This window comes from Telmatherina bonti (assembly GCF_933228915.1).
Source record: "Telmatherina bonti genome assembly, chromosome: 16".
NCBI lineage: Eukaryota > Metazoa > Chordata > Actinopteri > Atheriniformes > Telmatherinidae > Telmatherina > Telmatherina bonti.
The window spans coordinates 18,036,217-18,053,554 of record NC_136614.1 but is presented as its reverse complement, the minus strand read 5'-3'; the positions used below and the strand labels follow the sequence as shown (position 1 = coordinate 18,053,554).

The window sequence follows — 17,338 nt, the reverse complement described above, 5'->3', positions numbered from 1 at the left end:
CCCTTCAGATTTAACTTTTGAAAAATATAACTTCTGTAATTTAATTTGGTATATAGAAAGATTATTTATTTAAAGTATAGTTTTTGGCCTTTGTATGCAGTGATGTATTGTTGTTTATATGTAAATGTGTTTGCATGTGCATGTCCATAGATCTGGACTCTATTTAATAAAAGGACCCCTTGAAAAATTGGTATAATATAATTTTAATAGAATAGTTTTCTACAGAGATGCTCATCATTTCAGAATTTAAACCCTGGTGTCAACAAGTACATTTATGAATGTAAAACAGAAATCACAATTCACTTCTTTTACATGTATCTACTGTAACCTTGTATGTTTGCTCAACGTAAATGAATAATATGCTTTAAATAAGTAAATTCTCGCTTTATCATGATCTCTTAGTGGGGGTACTCACTTTCTTCAAGGACTTAAAGATGTTAAATGATCTGACAGTCTATTTATGCTCTCATGAATTTACTCTGCTTGATAATTACCATCACATAATACTGTCTAAACCCGTTTCTCACTCAGATTATCGCTTTTAATTTAGACCTCAAAGGCAGAATTATCTTCAGCCTTTTCAGTAAAATGAAGTTTGTTTGGCTGTAGTAAAGTATAGGAATATATCATTATTTTTTATTCATACATGTTTCAAGAGTTCCAGTACCTTAAATAGAGATGGCAGGTGAGACACAAGCTGGACGATTCGTCATTTGTAACATGATCGTCACTATTAAACAGGAATGACTAACTCTACAGCTATGCCAGAGTGCATTGCTTTGCACACATCTCTGCCCAAGTTTGCTGAAAGGGTGGAGAAAGGGGCCCTGAGCCAAGGTAACACTAGTGACTTATAAGCTGCGACAAACAATACAGTAATAGCAGGCGGCGTGGTAATTTGAAATGACAACGAGTTGGCCCTGCCCTTCTGGAAGTAGTTAGAGGACGGAACTACAGTGGCAGATATCTGGCTCTCCATCAGGCCACTCTGCACCAAGTTACAACACTTAAAGCCCACACCTGTCCCTCCCACAACTCTAGTGTGGATAACAACCCGCTTACCTGTAGATCACACAGAGCTCTGTTCCCACCCTACATGACTCACAGGTGTAAACTTTGCTCTCCCGCCGACTGTAAATATGGTTTTATAACAACACATAAACCTTATCAGTCTTGAAGGCATATGATATCTCCTAGATACACTCAGCGACCCATGTGTTTGCACAGAGCGGTCCATTTAGCTCAGATGACATTGCATGGTTGAAACACAGCAGCACACACATTTACATCAAATCCTATTTTCTCCAAATGGCCCATTTGTCTCTGAGTGAGTCAGCAAGCTCTGGGCACCTCTGCAGAGCATCCGGTAGGGTCAGAGAGAGACAAAGCACTGTCTTTGATCGAGGACACGCACAGCACAAGACAGGACAGGACAGGACACTGGGGGCGATAACACTCTTCTGGGTATGATAGTTTTCTTGCCCTAGGTTTTTAACGCCATTAGATACATTCAAGTGGAAGGACAAGCCCCACTGCAGCAGCTCGCTTCCCCTCCTCCTCAGCTGATGGAACAGAGGAGAGGACAGAGAGCAACAAACAACAGGGACATGATTTAGAAGTGCAGCACCGAAAAGCAGACAGGAGCAGGTTGTAAACGAAACCTCCACAGTTAAGTGTTTGATGTTACTGATGAGGTTGTAAAAAGTATTTCCTAGGTGAATAATCTACTCTTCTTTATGTAAATTGTAAAAAAAAAAATAAATAAAAAAAATAAAAAAAAATAAAATTAAAAAAAAATAATTTCCTTTTGGTGTGAAGGTCTGTCCTGCAGAGGAACAAACAACTTGCTACATGGCACACACGTGTGTTAGCAAACTTGAGGCAGGTTGAAGTCTCTGAGCCACTTTCTCACTAATGCTTGTCCCTCGTCTCCTATTTACTATTAGCACGGCACACCCTTAAAATGGATTTTGAACAGCAGCCAGCAGAGTCCATTGGGTGGACTAAGCGTGCACGGTGCGCAGCCACGAGAGCAGCTGAATCAGTGTGTTCATGGCCATGTTAACACAGCAATTTCTGTTGAGCAGGTTTACAGAGTTACCTAGATAAATTTGCAAGGGACAAATCTAAACGCTGATGTCAGCACTTGTGTGCAATCAAGATTTAAATAGGGTTTATCATTCTTGTTAAAGTTTGACATTCAGGTGAAAAAAAAACATACCTTCTAGTCATGTGTTTTTATGTTTAACATATTTAGGAGGATACATGTTCAATCTTAAATAATGTATTTTGGATCACCGAGGATGACAAAGGCACTTCATCTTGATCAGATGGGCACCTGATCAAGGTGAAAAGAAGACAAACGACTGAATGTATTTATGGTGTAAAAAACTCTTTACTTTCCCAGAAAACAACAACAATACACATCTGGTCCTGAATTTATCAAAACATTGATGAACATGAATACGGGAAAGTAAAGGGTTAAAATAGCGGTTGATTTCCGTGCATTGACAGTTTTGTTGCTTTTTAGAAAAATTTAAAAAAGTATTTAAACGGCTAGATTAGTGACGTAAAGACATTTCACCCTCCAACCTTGGTAAGTTTAACATCTTCCTGCTAACTGAATTTAGGGCTGGTCTCTAGGTACCAAAAATTACTCTCCTGCAAATCACCGCTGGGGTTTTCAGGAACATTGATGCAATTTCTGGCAGCTCTGTGCATGTCAGCCCTTTCCTCTCCTGGCAATCTTTACCACAAGTCGCCACTCATTTAAGGCATCCGGAGGAAGAAAGGACATGGAGGGGATGATTTAATGCTGCATGTTTGAAGCATGCTTCGTCCCTGGCCCTCAGGCCAACATGAAACCAACATTTGATCAAGAATTACAGTACACTGTGTGTGGGGAAGAGTGCACAAAAACTGTGAACGCAGGGGGAAAAAAAAACCTTTGTAAGACTTCTCCAGAAATAGCATTCTACTGTTTGAGACCCAGAAAACTCAGTCACTAAAGAAAAAAAAAAAAAAAAAAGGAAAAGGAAAATTCAGCACCTTCAAATGACACTTCTAAATATCAGTACACAAGTCCAAATAAACTGCTTACAGAAGCATTTCTCTTCTGCTTCCAGCTTAACTTTTTTTTTTTTCTTTTCTCTTTGTTAACATATTTGTGTGTTATCGTTACCTGTCTGGTTTGGGGTCCCGGTGTCGCTGCCCACGCTGCCATTCTCCTGCTGGGCTGACAGAGTTTTCAGGATGACGTGGGTGGCCCCGAGACGAGGCAACGTGACATGGGTCAGGTGGGGGAGAGAATTTTTCTTGGCAAACAGTTGGCTGGTTTCCCGCCTTTTCCTAAGGAAGCCGCCCTCAGGGAACAACACTATCCACTTCCTGTCACGGCTGTGGTAGTATTTGTCTAGATGATCTTTCAGGTAGACCAGCTGCTTGTCTCTGTGAGCTTTACCCTGTAAGACAATGAAATCTACGTTTAGAGAAAAATCTGGCGTATTATGGTCACATAATACGGTTACTGAACACAGTTACTGAATATTGAATTAACTTTATAAAACAACAAGGATTCTTCTGAACATATGAGCCAGAAGAACTCAGAAACACAATAATGCTCAACTGAAATGGATGCAAAACATGATGGCCTTGACAACATTAGGCGCATTAGCAAGGACAGGATGAGTAAGAGCAGGATTGATTTTTTTTTTTTTTAAGTTAGCCCTGGTCAAGTCATTTTAAATATATTAGCTCAGCCAAGCTGGACTAAGTGGGATGTCAATTGAGCTTATGGGTTAATCTTTGTAGCTGTATGCATCAGATCTGCGATACCACAACACGGTTCAAATGGTAAAATCAACTTACTGAAAAAAAAAAAAAAAGAAAGGAAAAAAAACAAACAAAAAAAAACTATAAAGACTTATTTTTAGCTGTAGTTGCAAAGTCTGTGATGAGAAAGCTCAGCAGGTCACAAACATTTACATGAGCTTGAGACTGCAGTTTTATTACAGTTCACTCACTCAGCTGATGCTTCTTTTGTGTTCACAAAAACTAAAACAGGAGCAGAAATCATCTCTGATAAGTCCTGCATTCGTTCAGGTCATAATGCTCAGTTTTGATGAGAAAATTTGAAAAAACTAGTTCGGGTTAAGAGCTGATTTGACTGTTTTGATGTTGAACTATATTTTTTATCATAAACACTTTCTTTCCCCACCATCATTAAATATAAATGTGGTAAAAAGTTGCCAATGTGAGACACTAATAGTAATGCATTAACAAAAACATCTTTAAAAGTTATAAAAAAAACAAAACAACAAAACCCCATGTACATTAAAAAGGTGCACATATCTGCTAGAAATCAAGTCAGTGTTTGACACAATGTTCTCACATGGTGGCTGTTAATTTACCAGAGTGGTTTGTCCTCTTTTTCTGACCCATTAACAGCATTTCATGCTTTAAAAAAACAAAAACAAAAACAAAAACCAAACAATATATTAATATCTTATTGTGTTGTAGGGGTGTTTGCAAAACATCTATTCCGACCATCTTATTGGGTTGAGCATTTAATCAAGAAATTTAAAGCTTTTAGACCCTTCAAGCATTTTTCCTTGTGAAAAACATGGGAACTACAGGCCTCCTTCCACAGCAGACAGTGAAGAGAGTCCTCACACTGCATGTCTGTAATGATAAGTGCACAGGTGGCTCAAAAATATGTGGCTGCAAAATAGATATTGCAATGAACGTTCTGCAGGTTCTTCATTGTGTAACAGAAAAAAACAAGGAGCAGCACAGCAAAGTGCGTTAGTATATCACATTACAGCATCTTTTATATGTAAATTAAGCTCAGAACATGCAGACTAAAAAGTTTGCCTAAAGAGGAAAGATGTCTTCATTTTATTAAGTGATTTAGCCAGGAACTATTTTTGTCTTAAATCCCATCAAGCTGCTCATAATGACCATCATCACGTGATTTTATTGATGACTTCTCATTGTGAATTGGTACAATATTAGATTTTTAGACTTTTCACATCCTCCAAAACTATAAATGGTAAATATAAAAGAAACATTAAATTTAATGTGTTCTTTTGGGATTTAATTCCTCTAATAACAAATTAAATAAGGAGCTATAAATGTGCCACAGCCGTAAAAATGCGATTTGCTAAGTTGTGCAGAATAATGTTCGAGACGTGTGGCCTCGAGTGGACGGCAGATGCTTTAGGTGACCAGGGCAGCTGCTTGCTACGTGGATGTCTGAAGTATTCTGAGAGGGATGTCAAGAATGTGTACACGCGCGCGCACGCACGCACGCACACGCACACACACACACACACACACACAAAAAAGCCAGAGGGGAGGATGGCAGAAATGACCGAGTTTGCTCAGACTTTCCACAACAGCCTGTCTGGCTGTTAGCAAGCTAAGGGTGCTTCACCCTCGGCACTGTGCCTGATGTGAAATTCCACAGCAGAGCATTACCATGACCTAAAAATAAAATACATTTCTTTCTCGCCACGCTGATTCTGAAACTAAAAAATAAATGAGAGATGGATGGAAGGACTTCTCATTTATTTGCTGAGAAGAAGCATTTTGTAATAAATAGCCAACACACCAGTAGAAGTGAATCATATATTCCAACCAGTCAAGGCAGATCCCGTGTTTACAGTGCTCTTTGGGTCTTAATGTGACATAAACTGAAACAACATTTATAACCCTTTGTCCATAAGGCTCCAGCAAGCTCTGTTTGCACAGAGTAAATATGCCCAACAGTGCAAACACTTCTTGTATCTCAGGCAACCAAATGTAAGAACAAAGGTTGCTGAATTAGCTATAGCACGACTTGAACAGCAGCACACAAGTTCACCACACTAGATGGTAACGGTATCTGCTACGCTTGTGTTTCCCTCTGGTTGTTTGTTTCCCATGTTCAGTGTAGAATGTGCAGCTTTCCCTTTTCCCTCTTCAGGGGAATGTGGTGGTGATCTCACATGGTCCTGTATGTTTGAAAAAGCTGATGACACAATCCCAGTTACTGATCCTACTACAGGTTTACGGCTACGGCTAAGACAGCCTTTAGCATGGGTTCTCAAACCCAGTACATACTGGTGATTTTCAGGTGTGTGTGTGTGCAGAAAATTCACATCGGTCTTCTGATGTTAACAATATTTTAATGATCCAAACAAACAAAAGAACCAAACAAAGAAGGTAGAAGAGTAACTAACATGTAAACAAACAGCCTAGTCTGACTTTGCAGGGAATCTTGGTAATCCATACCTTACATAATAAGGAAAACCATGTAAATAACATGTAAACCTAGCCGTATGTGCTTTGGTTTTTTTAAGCAAGCCAAAGAGAGCTGGTCTCTTAAATTAAGATGACCAGTTGGCTTTCATTTTTCTCAGCTCATAAGGTTCCTGTGAAAGTTTTTCATATTATGGAGAAAGAAGTGTGTGTGTGTGTGTGTGAAATACTAAGCCAGGGATCTCCAGTCCTCATGAGCAACAGTCCTGCAGGTTTTAGATGTTTAACAGACCTGTGCAGAACTTTTAATTAACTGTGGTGTGTCCAAGTAGGAAAACATCCAACACCTGCAGGACAGCAGCTCTTGAGGACAGTCCTGTGTTAAGCTAACAGTTAGCTTTCTGTCATTGCTCGCGCCTGCCTATTCATTTACTTTGCTGAAGAGTCAGAGAGCTTCCTCCCCAAATAGCAATTCAACAAGATGAATTAACTCAGGAAAAATACAATGATTGAGTCTGGCAATAGCGGTGGGGGACATACAAAAACAGTAGAGACAGATTTTCACACCTGCTGCAGATGTACCCAACATTGTTAGCTTGGTGTATCAGACATCTTTACGTTTCATGAAATGTTGTGTTTTAGTTCCTTCTGAATTTTTCCAAAGCAACAGTATCATTTTTCATGAAGTCCTGATGAATATGAATTAGATCAGTCTGATCAGCATCAAATTAACCCGTCAAACTTGCATTATTATTCCAGGAATTCCCAGACCAGTGGTCATCCCACTGCCTCCATGTATTTCAGCTGCCTCTGACAACAAAAGGTCAGTCTTTGTCTGAGCCAGTGTAGTCCAGCGGTCCTCCCACACTCCTCTCTAGAGCAGATACCTGTCTCAGGACAGCAGAGCTTTGGAAACATGACTAACATTTCTATAGTCCAGCTAAAAGGAGCTGATTTTTTTACAAAGAAAAATTTAAAAAAAAAAAAAACAAAAAAAAAAAACAAACTGTTTTTCAGCAGCTGAGGCTGCATGAGATGTGTTATAGCCCACAGGTATGTGGTTTTAACCCACCAAACAAGGTGTTGACAAGTGAGGGAAAATAGTCTGTCAACCTCCAGTGAAAAGTGCTGCTGATGAGGCTAACGTGCAAACAACAAAAATTAGCTGGTCAAGTTCCAGGATGAAACAGAGCATGTTAATGGAGAATGAAAAGAGCCACATTAAACAATGCGAAGAGCAAACACGCAAATATCAGCTTCGGGTTTCTTACCTGTCTGATGAAAAAGTCCCCATGAATCAGGGACACTAGGCCAAAGTTGGTGTACTTGAAAACATGGTCCATCAACCACATCATTTTTCGCACCACCTGAAAAAGAAGAGAACAATAATCTGGATTGAACACTTTTTGCACATTTCTGTGTTTTTTTTCACTTCATAAAAGAAGCACAAACTGATACCACCCCTCCGAGCATTTCCACCCTCATGACCTGCACTGACGCAGCTTTAGCTTACTGTTCTTTCAGTGCTAAGAGGATAAACTGGGCCAGGGATGCAGTTGTTGAGGCGGATCATGTCATATTTATGCAGTGCAGCTTGGCAGTTCCAGTGCCATGCCAGCCTAAGCCAAAGCAAAAAAAAAAAACAAAAAAACACCACACACAAACACATAATACCACAGCTGCTCCCTGACCTGCATATACAATACAATGTTTCTATGAAAACGCACTGAATAAAGTAGGTACCCCACAGAAAGAAGAAAATAACAAAAACATATGAGCTGTGATATTTGGACACATCTCGCTGTCATGCCTTGCAAATAAAAAGCAGACATGTCACTCTTTGCATTATACCGTGTACGTGTTTGTATTATGAAGCTGCAAACCACAGCACTGAACATGCTGCCACTCTTTTATGCTAATTCCTGAAAACTGATCGAAACATTTCAGCCAAACTGGTCTTTCATATTCACTTAAAGACAAGTTTCAAAGTGTTGCTTCATGAGATATTTTTCCCATTCACCGTTTTGGAGCAAACAACACTGAGATGATTTTTCTTTAGACGGTAGAGACATTGTCGGGGTCGCACATAGTTGTAACCTCGTAGTAGGGGTGAAGTGGTGGTTAACCACAACCAAAAAAAAGAAGGAAGAACACAGAAAGAAAAGCTGCTACCTTAGCCACAAACCAGAGAGAAATGGAGTCAGGTCTTCATGACTGGGCGTGTTGGAATTATCCTTTACAATCAGCTAATACTGGTCCTGTTCCTTTTTCTGTATTTCAGTAAAAGCAGAAATACCCTGCAATCTCTGCATTCAGACTTGTGTTACATCTTTGCTCTGCGTGTTTCTGTATGTTTACGATTTTTGTTTCTATTTTGTTTATGCAGATTTATCAACCTTGTCTGGAGATGTCAGCGTGCAGCAGCACTGCTGATGGAAAAACTGCTGAGTCTTTCTTTAATTCAAAGACAAATGTTTTGCTCTGTAGCTCATCAAAAAGTGTGTATAAAGCTGAAAAACAACATAGACAAAGTAAGTACATTACTGATCCACTCAAGAGCTCATTAAACCCTGTTACTAAGACTTTTCCAACATGAGTTTTTCTTTAGTTGAGCGGTCAAACACTTTACCTGAAGCAGCAATAACTTGACCAAACAATCAGCTGATACACTGGCTCATCTCTGACAAGCAGATCACATGTAAGACATGCAACCCTCGTGTAGCACACAAGAGCCTGCTTCAGTGCTGCATCACTTGTTCAGGTCCTTTTTTTTTCTTGCAGTTTTACCTTTCCTTTCAAATAATGCATTTTAGATTTTCCTCTAATAAAATCCTGGTATTTGACTGATGAAGTGTCTTGAAAAGAATGATATGAAAGAAGCAGAAAAGAAAATTACAACAGCGGCACTCTGACAATATTCTGTGATTGGTTCAGATTTGCACTCATGTTTCTACATTGTACTATAAGCGCTGAGGAGAATTATTCCGCCTGATTATTCAGTACTTCCACCTAATGTCAGCTTCAATTCATGCTGCATCTGCTGTTTCTCAGAGGAGAAAAAAAGAAGCCAATGTGAAATTACCATCAGCAGTTGTGAAACTCACTTTATTCCTGGAAGAAATGAGCTAATAATGCTTGAACAGGGCATTATCCAGCATTTAATATCCCCACTAGGAAATCTTAGATCATTCTTTAATAAAAGCTGGTTTATGATTTCTCCTTAGCTATTCAATGCATCACCTGCGACTCTGCCATTACTAAAATAAACATTAAACTTTAGTAAAAAGTACCCCACATAAAGTAACTTATCCTAATGCTAGTTTTTAAAAACTGAATGTGATTTCACATGATGAGGAACTAAAATGTGAGGTTTTAATGCATTATGGGTATTAACTGGTCAAACTAGCTTGTTATTTCTGTGGTGCCGTGTTTAAGAACCTACAGTACACATGTTTAATGAAATACTTACAGAGAGTGTACCTAAAAGAAATCAGATCCAGTTGTCTCTGGGTGCATTCCAGACAAGGAAAATGTGAATATTTGAGAATAAAACTACTAGTCTAGACATTTTTTATCAGTTTGGTGGGTGGCAGGCTAAGCTAGTTTTGCTGTGTGCGTTACTGTCAACTCTCAGGCTATTTACAGCATTGCCTTGTCATAAAGGTAGCACTTGAAGGGTTATTGAGTAGGACCAATTAAAAAGCAATCAATAAATAAAAATGCAGACGCTGCATTAGAGAGGGGCCGAGTCAAGCTGATTGGGTCACCTCAGACCCTACAACTGAACACAAGGGTCTGAAGAAGAAAAACTCAAGGAAGAAAGAGGACTGTTCACTGTCTTTCCGTGGGATATGACCAAAAACATCTTATTAAGGCTACATCATGTGGAAAGGCACCTTCATGGTTCACATTCTGATTCTGGTTGATGTCGCCTGGAAAATGTGGCTATAAAAGCCTCATGGTGCACGCTATCTCTGAACCCCACACCTGTGCTGCTTGGAAAAGAAAAAAAAAAAAAAAAAGTCTTGTGCAACAAATGATGTGTGACATCAGAGTCAGCTCTTTGCAGCAACAAAAATCAAAGTGGCCAATGTGTTTAATATTTTTAGCAAGACTCCAAATTTTACAGTTAAAATAAATGATCCTACTTTGTGCAACTCCTGCTTCTTCCCATCTCAACCCAGGTGGAAATGTCAAACTGATATAACTAAGGAGTCCAAACTCTAATGGAAACTGCAGCTGAAACAACAGAAAGGACCCTTTAAAGATAGACATACACAGTTTAGGCTGTGGGGGTTTAGAGTCATGTTTGCAATTCTACAAGAAGTCCTCCTTTAGAGTGACAAAGCCATAAACAGCATTCGACAGCTGCCTTATATAGACGGTGCAAAGTGGCCTGCAGGATCACACTTCTGCACAGCTTTTTATTTATGCGGATGTCACCTGTGCAACCTTGACATCCTTACTCTTAAATTTCTTACCGTGCCCTTGTCTTGCAGGCACATCATGAGAGTGCAAACATCTCCTGTGGATTGGTGATTGACGATGACCATGGCTGCTTCTTCAGAGATAGGCCGCACATCATCACCCCACTCTGTGACTGCAAAACACAAACACACACAAACAAAAAGCACATTTTATTAAACATAAAGTGGCAATGACATTTCTTAAACTTTGCATTACAGAGCTTCCACGTAGTTTTAGTCCCAGCTTAAAATAAGGCTTTTGTCACTAATAATTCTTGGTATATGCATGAGATCCAATAACCATTAAAACCATAAAGCACAAAACATTTACTCTTGATGAAGGTGATGGCTTGTTGGTGTAACAATAACATTCTTTATATTTCTGGTGTTCCTCCGGTTTTGACCTTTTTAGACTACATCATTGTCAAGGGTGTGATTCCTTACAAGATTCAGCATCTTACTGGCAACACATCTTTGACCAGGAGAAAAAGTGAATGTCCTCTGAAAACACAAGAAATTCAGCAATTTTTTTAGCTCACTCTGTCACCTGAACTTGTGGTGAAGAAATCGCTCAGACATTATATACGATATTTTATATCATTATATATTTTCTGGGAATGCTTAGTACACCATAAAAGCAGAAAAGCTAAAGAATGGCACATAATCCAGATTGCCCCAAGACAATGTTTATGATGTAGTTTAATATAAAAGCCAAACAAGATGCCATGTAAACCCACCGTGAGATACAAATGAGCAACAAGACACATGTCTGCATTATTGATCCCCTCAAGTTCAACAAACTACATGAATCAGCTGATGATCTGTAAGTAACAACTTGTTTTTCCCACCACAAGTCATTTTTTCTTTAGCTTGTAACTTAATTTCATTCATCCTTCCTTAATTCTTTCATTTTTTTATACCACTTAGTCCAGTTCAGGGTCGAAGCTGGAGCATATCAAAGCATTTAGCAGGACTATTGGACAGGTAGCCAGTCCATCACAGGGCCAACAGAGACACAAACAAACATTCACACAGATTCTTACGCAGAATTTAGGGTGTATTCACATCAGGATAGTCTGCTAGACTCGGTCTGATTGGGTATTCGGTTCAGCTGTAGGCATAGACCGTATATGAAAGATGGACGGAGCCTTTGTCGATAAAAAGTGAAGCCGATGCGGAAGTGCATAAAACCGCAATTCCCCCTTCATCCACTAGGGGCTGGCTGCAAAACAGAGCGAATCCCCATAGACTTCCATGTTAAAAAGGCATACTTCACAGCAATAATAAACATGTTTACAGCCTGGTTCAAGAATCCATTTTTGGTTTATAGGTCAGGTTTACCTTCTTGACAACTGTGGGGGGAGTGAATTTTTTCTAACTCGTCCGTTTAAAAGTAATTTAATCTCAAAATTTGGCATATTTAGGGGCGTGTCCTTTTGATTACAGGTACCAATCTCTAGCTTCAAGTCAGAAGAACATAGAAAAACCACAGTTTTTAGCAGGTTAACAACATGACTTAGCTTTAGCCTGCTTAACTTCCTTTGTTAGCTGGTTAGCTACTTTTATCTCTGGGTTAGCGCAGTTAGCTTTTTGCTACAGAAAGCTCGAAGTTCACTTGATGTCAATCATCCACCATGATGCTCCACCTCTTTGCCCATATTTGTATATTCCGGGCGAGACGACGAGCATGCCTCTGCCAAGATGGCGATGGTAGGGACCACCCACCGAGCTTAAATTGAACTTTTCAGAAACCTATGGGTGACGTCACAGAGGCTACGTCCATGTCTTTATATACAGTCTATGGTTGTAGGAGGGTATATCCATGTGGCTCGAGATCATGTTCACGCTGCACTTTGGTCAAACGCACCAAACCTTTACAATAATATATCTCCATTCCACCAAAGGCGGCGCTGCACTAGCATCTAGAAAAAGAGAGGACAAGATCTGTGTGAAGAAGAAAACTCCATTTCCTCCTCTTGCGAGCTAAACATGGAGCGGGAAACTGTTGCAGTGTTGGGTTTTTTTTATTTTGTTTTATGCATGTATACTGCAGAAATACACTGCAACAATGACCGCCGTATGAACAACAGACGAGGCAGAGGACTCCTAACGCGATCACTATGTATTTACCCACAATGCAATACTAAGTCAAATGCTGGAAGTGAGTTTTTTTTGGTAGTCCATTTCCCTGTATTTACTCTGTTTGAAACGGACCGAGACCACTTCTTTTGTCCGAATCAGAATTCGTTTGGCGCATTCACATCTCTCCAAACAAAGCAGATTTTCTGAGCAAACGGATTAGGATTCAAATTAAAAAAGGCTGATGTGAATGTGCCCTGAGAGTGATCAATTAATCTTTTTTTTTTTTTTCTTGTCTTGTCCAGCATTTAAGCAAGCAGACTGATGTTCTGGATGCTGTGTTCTGCTGAGCAAATTTATTTTGCCAAGGGGAACTTTTATAAATGTAATGATCCCCTTATATTTCTTGATTCTTATTTTATTTTCCTATTTGTTTTGGATAATAGTTTGTATTACAGAGTTTATGCTGCTGGACCTCACCGGAAAGGATAGAAAAGGGGAAGAAAGAGGTTTGAAGGTTGGAGAACCCCCCCATCCTCCCCATCAACCCCCATCCCCTAGCCATCTCTTTCAGTTTTGTCCTCATAAAATATTTTTAAAGATTACTTTTAAAAACGTTATGTTAGCCAGCTAGCAGCTTTCATTGCTTTTATAGTCTTTTTCTCAGAGCATTGCTGCCACAATCTGTCAATGCAATAAAAAAAACAAAAGACCATGCATTCCTCTCAGTGATCCACAGCGCTTCACTGCTCCAAAGCACTGACAAAGAAAACATCTTATACTACTGCCAAAGATGCATACATAAGGGTGAATTTACATCTCAATTAGCTTAAAATACACAATGACAGACTATTGCAGGGAACAACCTGAGATTATTCTGCTATAAATTCCTTCTTTTAATTATTCATCTGCATTAAGATTCACAAGAAAAAAAAATTATACTAAAATTCCCAGAACACAACTGAGAAGGGTTTAAAGGTAATAGATTAACTCTAACCACACACTGTAACTAAAGAAAAACAATTTATCTAAGGCAACAAGTTGGCTCTACATGGAAGGGCCAGATGGGTGTGTTTCATTTTGTCAATACAAATGAATCAGTCTTCTTAAGAATACACACTTAATCTATGCTGCTTCTGTCACTAGTTTCATTGCCTAAAGCTAACAAGACGTTTCCTCAGTATTTCTTACATCCAAACACTAACGAACTACCAGAACACACACACATTTTCAGACATAGACACATACAAAGTACATACCAGAACTTTACTCACTTCTGTTAATGTTGCACAATCAATCTTATTAAGCAAGACCTGGTTACAATATTAATCCTCTTTCAACAAGACGTTTCAAAACTGCAAAAACCTCTCCTGCCTGACACAATCACACAGTTGAGCAGATGTAGAGCAGTGGGAAAAGTGATCTCAGGTAAAGTTAAATTATTATGTTGATAGCAATACTCATTACTCAGAGGACTTGTATACGTCTCACAGTTTTTACATTCAAGAAAGGGAACATTTAACTGCTCACACCCACTACATCAGGCCCTTTCAGGGATGGTTCAGAAGAGTTTTATGCATTTTGCTGTTTTGGCTCAACCACTAATGAACTGGCATGATGGTCCATGGTAAAAATGGATGAATGAAAAAGAGGAAAAAAGGCTGGTCTGAGGTTTAAAATTGGAAAGAAGTCAGTTTCAGGAGATATGGGAAAAATCTAGTTTTTTTTATAATCAATAAGAGCTGACCAAAGGATAACTCACAGATTCCTATCTGTCACATATAGCAGAACTTATTCACGGAAATACTTCTTCAAAAAAAAAAAAAAAAAACTTTCTTGTGGTATAATTCTGTCCACCAATATTTCAGCCTCTGCATCCTAAGCTGAATACATAATATGAAGCCTTGTGTACACTCACATTTAGCATTGTTACTGAGGGACTTCAATATTTAACTTTTAAATGTGCGGTACATTAGGTTTAAATCTTCCAACAACAGTACATGAGGCTTATTTGCAGGCCCATAAATAATGTTTCCCTCCTCAGTGAATCCACACAAGGCATCCAACGAACATCATGAGAGCAGACCCAGGCCTTTGTTCACTGTTAAAGTGATAAAAATAACACAAAGCAAAATATAGCTGCGAACTCCAGTTCTCTGGTCCAAGTACAGGCACATCAAGCAGGGTACACTGCACACAGGTACATCGAGGTCTTATCTACCCACAGAGCAATTTTGATCATGAGCTGCCAAAATGTTGTAGAGATGACTCATTTTGTCTTATGAGTTCACAGCAAGCTTTATTCAAATGTCACAGACAGGTTGGATTAATAAAATGAGGTAAATAATTGATGTAGACACCAAAACAGGGATCAGGCACACAGCAACCCAAGAACTTACACTTGTCCAAAAGCTCAACATAGAAAGCAGACACTTCTGATCATTAAACTGACAACTTTCACTGGTGAGCAGTGAAGCACATGCAGAAGCGAACCATATGGAAGTCACACATAGGAAAAAACAAGTCATAACAAGATGTTGTCTTGTAACTGTTACACAGTAAAACACTTTAACAACGAAACAATGTACAGTGAAAGGCAGATGTTTCCATAAGTGGCTAATGCCATCCAACCAGCCGCCTACTCACTTAACTCCAGCTGCTTCATTTATTATATGTGTGCACATTTTACGACTATGAACCTCCGGTTCAGAATGGCTCAAACCAATGCAAGCATGATGCTAGAGATGTGTAGCCCACGCAAGCTAGTAATGAATGTGTGCACACACAACTGCAAAGCAGAAAGCTTTCAATTTACACCAAGTGTCTTTAGTTTTCCTTTTCAATTTCAGGTCCGCTACATCCCCCCCTTCCTTGCTACTGACCCTCCCTCTTGCCTTGTATGTTAGATGTTGCCTGTTTGTGCATCTATGCTCACAGTAAAAGCAAACATTTGCTCTATCAGTTACATCTTTGCACACACCACAGTGTCAGTGTCAATAATTTAAACTCAGATCTGAATTTATGGACTATGTGGGCTAAAACATGCAAAAAGCTCAATTCCCTTTACAGCAATTTCCAGCAGGATTACTGTCAGAGAGTCTCTTTATGTGTAATAATTAATATGTTGAAAAAATGTAACAAAATCAACACATTTGAGGAGCTCCCGACTCCTTCGCAGCTTACTTTACCCATACTGGCGTTATTTATGTGGAAAACCTTGGAAGTACTGTAATGATAAGTTTGTATAAAAATTACTGCAGAAGTTTGTAATAAAGTAACTTCTTAAAGAAATTAATCTGGGCTTTGCTCTCAACTTGTACACACTCACGCTTCATCTTTATCAACGCATTCTGACTACTTTCTGTTACCTAAGCAATGAGATTCAACACAAAGTCAATGTTACAGATCATTTTCTGTCTCTTTACTCACTTCTCTGTTCCAATCAGATGCTAACAGTTTAACAAGAACCAATTTAGAAGAACTGCCCAACCCTGTTTTTTTTCATTGGCTGCTCAACAATGAATGGTCCAATCACCTCTGGAGGTCGCCTTTCAAAAGCAGCACAGCTGGAAGCTGATGCTCTTTTATTTTTCTGTTGCTTTCCTGTCAGCTTGAAAAGGTATGTGGTGGGAAGATGTGGACCAGACAATACCTGCACATATGTCAGTGTGTATAGACACACAGGGTTTGAGGATGTTGCCACTCATTGTACTGTATATGTTTTTGTTGAGCTCCGTTAGTAGATAAGTGCGTTTCTTTTGTTTCTGGGTTTCAGCTCCATGAGTTATGCCTTCTTTAGTTATATTGTTTTCATTGATTTGACACAACCAAATGTCTCTTCCTTCTCCACAGGTTCCACAGCACTTCCTGCATGTGGTGACCTAAATAAATATCACCTTAACTTCATACCATGTCTTGTCTTCAGTCTGTACTTGTCAGGCTGCACCCCATCCGGGGAATGTTAACAATCCCACTCAGTGAAGCCTCAAATCTATCCTCTGCATTTGCTTTCTGCAACTCATTTGCTATGTTGGTACAATGGGTACAGTTACATGGTGTTTTTTAATTCAGAATTAACTTCTTCTCTCACGAGTTTACATGAAGATAATAATTCCGAAAAAACGTTTACATGAAACACGTCCTCACTTAATCCCTCTTTAGAGCGGCGGGTTGGGAAGGGTTCTGATTGGACAGAGGCTGCACGTGACATATGACGTATACCAGAAATAAACAAAGTTGGCTCCCTGCTTCTCGTCTTTTCAGTCGTAACTTGTAAAAACTACTTAATAAGTACCAGTTTTGCCGTTATTTTTATTACAATTTTGAAGTACCAGCTCAACACGAGCATACTACTTCACTTTTTGCAGTAACTGAGAAGCAAAAGAAAGAGACCACCGAACACGGGAGGCAAAACAACGCGCATCATTGGGACAGGACAAGCTAACGAGCATGTGCAGAACGACCGAAATTAACTTGGAGTGGAATTAAGGTTTACATGACAAAGGAATTAAATAGTTCGGAATTAAAATGCAAATAAACCAGCCACTTACATT

The 17,338-nt window shown here is 39.2% G+C and overlaps 1 protein-coding gene across 1 annotated transcript in view; it reads right to left on the bottom strand.

Moving 5' to 3' along the window:
• Positions 1–17,338, bottom strand: part of lpgat1 (lysophosphatidylglycerol acyltransferase 1) — a 47,441-nt gene that overhangs the window by 16,590 nt on the left and 13,513 nt on the right. Inside the window, exons 3-5 of the mRNA XM_079255022.1 lie at positions 10,722–10,840; positions 7,512–7,607; positions 3,182–3,461 (exon numbers count right to left, since the gene is read on the bottom strand). Coding sequence (XP_079111148.1) covers positions 3,182–3,461; positions 7,512–7,607; positions 10,722–10,840 — 495 coding nt within the window. The remainder of the gene's footprint in view (positions 1–3,181; positions 3,462–7,511; positions 7,608–10,721; positions 10,841–17,338) is intronic.